The sequence below is a fragment of the Glycine max genome, chromosome 5, assembly GCF_000004515.6.
Source record: "Glycine max cultivar Williams 82 chromosome 5, Glycine_max_v4.0, whole genome shotgun sequence".
Lineage (NCBI taxonomy): Eukaryota > Viridiplantae > Streptophyta > Magnoliopsida > Fabales > Fabaceae > Glycine > Glycine max.
Genome location: NC_038241.2, coordinates 24,090,373 through 24,095,229, shown reverse-complemented (window position 1 = coordinate 24,095,229; position 4,857 = coordinate 24,090,373). Strand labels below are relative to the sequence as shown.

The 4,857-nt window shown below is 39.3% G+C and overlaps 1 protein-coding gene across 1 annotated transcript; it reads left to right on the top strand.

Annotated features, from left to right (window-relative positions):
* The first annotated feature begins 2,354 nt into the window (after positions 1-2,354).
* LOC102666867 (uncharacterized) lies at positions 2,355-2,840 on the top strand. Its single transcript, XM_006580702.1, has one exon. The coding sequence runs from the start codon at positions 2,355-2,357 to the stop codon at positions 2,838-2,840; it is 486 nt and encodes a 161-aa protein (XP_006580765.1).
* Positions 2,841-4,857: the final 2,017 nt, after the last annotated feature.

Below are 4,857 nucleotides of genomic sequence, written 5' to 3'. Positions count from 1 at the left end.
TGTGTTTGGGTCTGTGGGGGTGTGTGTGTGTGTCGCTGTGTGTGTGTGTGGTTGTTTGTGTGTATGTGTGTGTGTGTGTGTGGCTGTGTGTGTTTGGGTCTGTGGGGGTGTGTGTGTGTGTGTGTGTGTGGTTGTGTGTGTGTATGTAGGTGTGTGTGTCAACAGCACAAGTTGGATTTCAAAGATAGCTTTAGGGGAGGACTATTGACAGATAGTCATTAGATGTTAGATAAGTTAGTCAAACAAATACAACAATTTATCTACCAAACAATGGTATTGGGCTTGCAAATTCATTATTTGTTATTTACTTTCCAAATTATTCAATAAATACTACTTTCATGGCATTGCAATTTATGTTGTACTTAGCAACAACTGGTGCGTATAAATCAAACAATTCTACAAGTATACCAGTAATACATACACAAACAATTTGAGAGTAGTTTTCGAATAAAACATATAAATACCTGATTTTGAGGCTTCAACACAATTCACTTTCCAGCAATGATCGCAAGACCACTTTTAATTAATTTCGAAACAGCAATGACCTCTGGCTTCTCAACAATGCCTATCACCACAGGATCAACAATGGCTAAAATCGCTCCTAATGGAATCTGAAAATAGTATGGCAGCATAATTTAGGGTTTAGCAAATTTAAAATTGAGATTCTCCATGCAGCTTCTTTAAAACCTATCACGTAAGTAACACCAGCGGTGCTATCCTTTTCAAGACCAATTCAAAAGTATATCAATAACTGCTGGTAACAATCGAGCTTATGTCACGACTAGTTTAATTTCAAAGTCAACAGAAGCACAATAAATCTTATCCTAATAATAATAGCAAGAATTTTATAGCTTTATATCAACTTAAGTGAACTCAAAAGGTACAAATGTTCACACACACCATAAGTCATTAAAACAACTGTAACTCCTAGCTAGTTATCAATTATATAGACTCTTTTTGTAGATAGCAGAATTATAGCAACTCAACTTTGTACCAAACAGTTTTCATTTGGTTGACATTCTCCACGACTAAAACTAAATGAAAGACAAACTCTTCACTGTGGTTCACATGCACTGTTGTTTTTTTTTATCAGCCAAAATACTAATATATATTAATTAAGTACCAGAGGTACTAGAAAATACAATAGACAAGTCAGGATTGGTCCCTATGCAGTTAAACCAATGCAGAGAAAATAAACATAATACAATTGTTTGGTTGAGTATGTTATGCTATACTATTAGAAAATCCTGCTTTGATGGGAATATTAATGCTAAGAAGATTCACAGCTTTTAGCAGAAGTTAAATGAAGTGGAGAATTTAGCCTCCCATACAATTCTGTCTGAACAAGAGGTTAAGGCTAAGAAATCCCTTCAGCAAGAGTTATGGGATGCTTCAAATGCCTTTGAATCTCTATTGAGGCAGAAATCTAGGGCCACCTGGCTGAAGGAAGGGGACTGCAACACTGCTTATTTTCACAAAGTCATAAACTTCAAAAGAAACTACAATGCTATTCAAGGTATTCTCATGGATGGGGTATGGGTCCAGCAACCTAATATAGTGAAGAATGCAGCTGTTAATTTCTTCCTTAACAGATTCACTGAGCAGAATTATTCTAGACATACTTTGGATGGGGTTCAGTTCAATTCTATTAATCAAAGGCAAAGGGAGGAGTTGACTGCCCCTTTCTCTGTCCAAGAGATCAAAGAAGCTGTGTGGAGCTGTGGAGGGGATAAATGTCCTGGGCCTGATGGTTTTAACTTCAATTTTATCAAGGAATTTTGGGAAGTGTTGAAACCTGAGTTTAGAAGATTTGTGGATGAGTTCTATGCTCATGGCAGCTTCCCTAGAGGCAGCAATGCTTCCTTTCTGGCTTTAATTCCCAAAATAAACCATCCTCAGTCCCTTAATGACTATAGACCTATATCTTTGATAGGCTGCATGTATAAAGTGGTAGCCAAGCTGTTGTCTAACAGATTGAGGTCCGTGGTGGCTGGTCTAATTGATGAAAGACAACCAGCTTTCATTAAAGGTAGGCATATCCTTCATGGTATCTTGATCCTCAATGAGGTAGTTGAGGAAGGAAAAAGGAGCAAGAAGCCAGTAATGATTTTCAAGGTGGACTTTGAAAAGGCCTATGACTCAGTGTCTTGGTCTTTCTTGGATTATATGCTGTTTAGGTTGGGTTTTGCCTCAAATGGAGAAAATGGATCTCAGCTTGCCTCCAATCATAAACCATATTAGTCTTAATTAATGGAAGTCCTTCTTAGGAGTTTGTCCCTACCAGAGGATTGAGACAAGGGGATCCTTTAGCCCCTTCGCTTTTTAACATAGTAGGTGAAGGAATCACTGGAATGATGAGGGAAGCAGTTCAGAAAAATCTTTATAGAAGCTACCTAGTTGGAAAGAAAAAAGAAGCTACCAATATATTGCAGTATACTGATGATACTGTTTTTTTGGGTGAGGCTGCCTGGGAGAATGTCTATGTTTTGAAGGCTTTGCTTAGAGGTTTTGAATTGGCATCTGGCCTGAAGATTAATTTTGCTAAAAGTCAATTTGGGATTTTAGGAGGTGAAGTCAATTGGGCCCTTGAAGCAACCCAAATCCTGAATTGTAGGCAAATGGAATCCCCTTTTTACTACCTAGGTATTCCTATTGGGGCTAATCCTTCAAGCCAGCTGGTGTGGGAGCCTCTGATTAATAAATTTGAATCTAAATTATCCAAATGGGGCCAGAAAAATATATCCATGGGTGGGAAGATCACCCTAATAAATTATGTCCTGAATGCTCTTCCACAGTATTTTTCAACATCATTTGACTTGGAAGGTTGGGTGTGGGGATAAAATCAATTTCTGGACAGATAAGTGGCTAGGGGAAGATTGCACTCTTGAGTAGAAATATAATCAACTTTTCCTGATTAGTAGACAGCAAAAATCTCTCATTTCAAAGATGGGCGATTTTACTCATGATAATTGGAGGTGGGATATGAAGTGGAGGAGGAACTTATTTGATCATGAAAGTGATTTAGCTGTGGAGTTTATGGAGGAAATCACCTCTATCCCTATTCAGAGACATGCTAAGGACACCATGATGTGGATGGCTGAACCTAGTGGTGTGTACACTACCAAGTCAACTTATAGTTTATTGATGAACCCCAGCACAACAGGTTCAGATGGGAAGACTTTCAAGATTATTTGGAAGCTGAAAATCCCCCCTAGGGCAGTGGTTTTTTGTTGGAGGCTTATTAAAAACAGACTCCCCACTAGGGATAATCTTCAAAGCAGAAATGTGGTTATCCAGGAAGTTCATTGTCCTCTGTGTAGGTGTGTGCAGGAGGAGGCGAGTCATCTCTTCTTTAATTGTAAAATGACAATAGGCTTGTGGTGGGAATCCATGAGATGGATTCAGGTAGTAGGTCCTCTTCCAGTTTCTCCAGCTAGCCACTTTACTCAATTCTATGAAGGTTTTGGTGCAGCAGTGAATCATAGCAGATGGTGTGGGTGGTGGATTGCCCTAACTAACTCTATATGGCAGCATAGGAATCTTCTGATTTTCCAAGGAAAAGCTTTTGATTCCTCTAAAGTCATGGATGATGCTCTCTTTCTAGCTTGGTCCTGGTTAAAGGCTAGAGAGAAAGACTTCAACAACAGTTTTAACCACTGGTCTTCCAATATCTCGGATTCCTTTGGTTAGTTTGGGTGGGGTTTCCCTGTTCTTGATGGGTTAGCTTGGGTTTTTTATTTTGGAGGGCAGGACCTTTGGTGCATTGTACTTTCTTTCTATGGTACCCCTGGTACTGTTATGTTTATCTAATAATATATATTTTCTGCCTTCAAAAAAAAAAAAAAAGAAAGCAGCTGTAGGAAGATCTTTGGGCAGCAGCCCAAGCTCATGAGTCTGCTAACCAACAACATTTTGATTGCAACTCTTTGGGATAGGCTTATGCATTAGAGACTATCGAGGAACATTCATTCTCACAAAGACTCCTTCATGCATTTTCATGGCTCAAGGAACAAAATTTTCACAATATAGATTTTGAATTACATTGCAAACTTTAATATGATAATAAGGATTAAGGATTCAAGCTAGAAAGAGGGAGTGTGTTTATGGGGTGATAGCAGAGGGGGATATTCCTATCGGTGAATTACATTGCAAACTTTGTCAGTATTTATGGGGTGATAGCAGTGTAACTTAGGAGTGTGTTCCCTCATCTAATGCAGCTGGGGGTCTGTTGTGTATTTGGAACAATGTTTCTTTTTCGGTGGAAAGGAGGGTAGTGGGGATGGGTTTCATAATGTTGGAAGGTTTGTGGACTAAAGAGAACAAGAAGGTCTTCGTTATTAATGTCTATGCTCCCTGCGATTTACAAGGGAAGAGAGATCAGTGGGAAGAGCTTCTGTAGCTGAAATCTTCCTATCAAGATGGCTTGTGGTGTATCTTAGGTGATTTCAACTCGATAAGGCACCATCATGAGAGACTGAGCTTATCTCACACAGTGGGTAACTCCACTAGCATTTTTGAGTTTAATTCCTGGATTTCAGATATGGCTGTAGAGGAGGTTAGGTCTATTGGGAGAAAATTCACTTGGTGCAGACCTAATGGTAGTGTCATGAGCAAGCTGGATAAGTTTTTCTTATCTGATAACTGGCTGTCTCAATGGCCAGATACCACCCAGTTTGTGTTGGAAAGGTATTTCTCTGACCACTGCCCTATCCTTTTGAGGTCTAAAATCATTGATTGGGGACCTAAGCCTTTCAAGATCATGGATTGGTGGCTGAAGGATAAAGGATTCCAGAATCTGGTGGCTCTCAAATGGGGCAATTATCACCCTCATGGTTGGGGAGGTTATGCCCTCAAGCA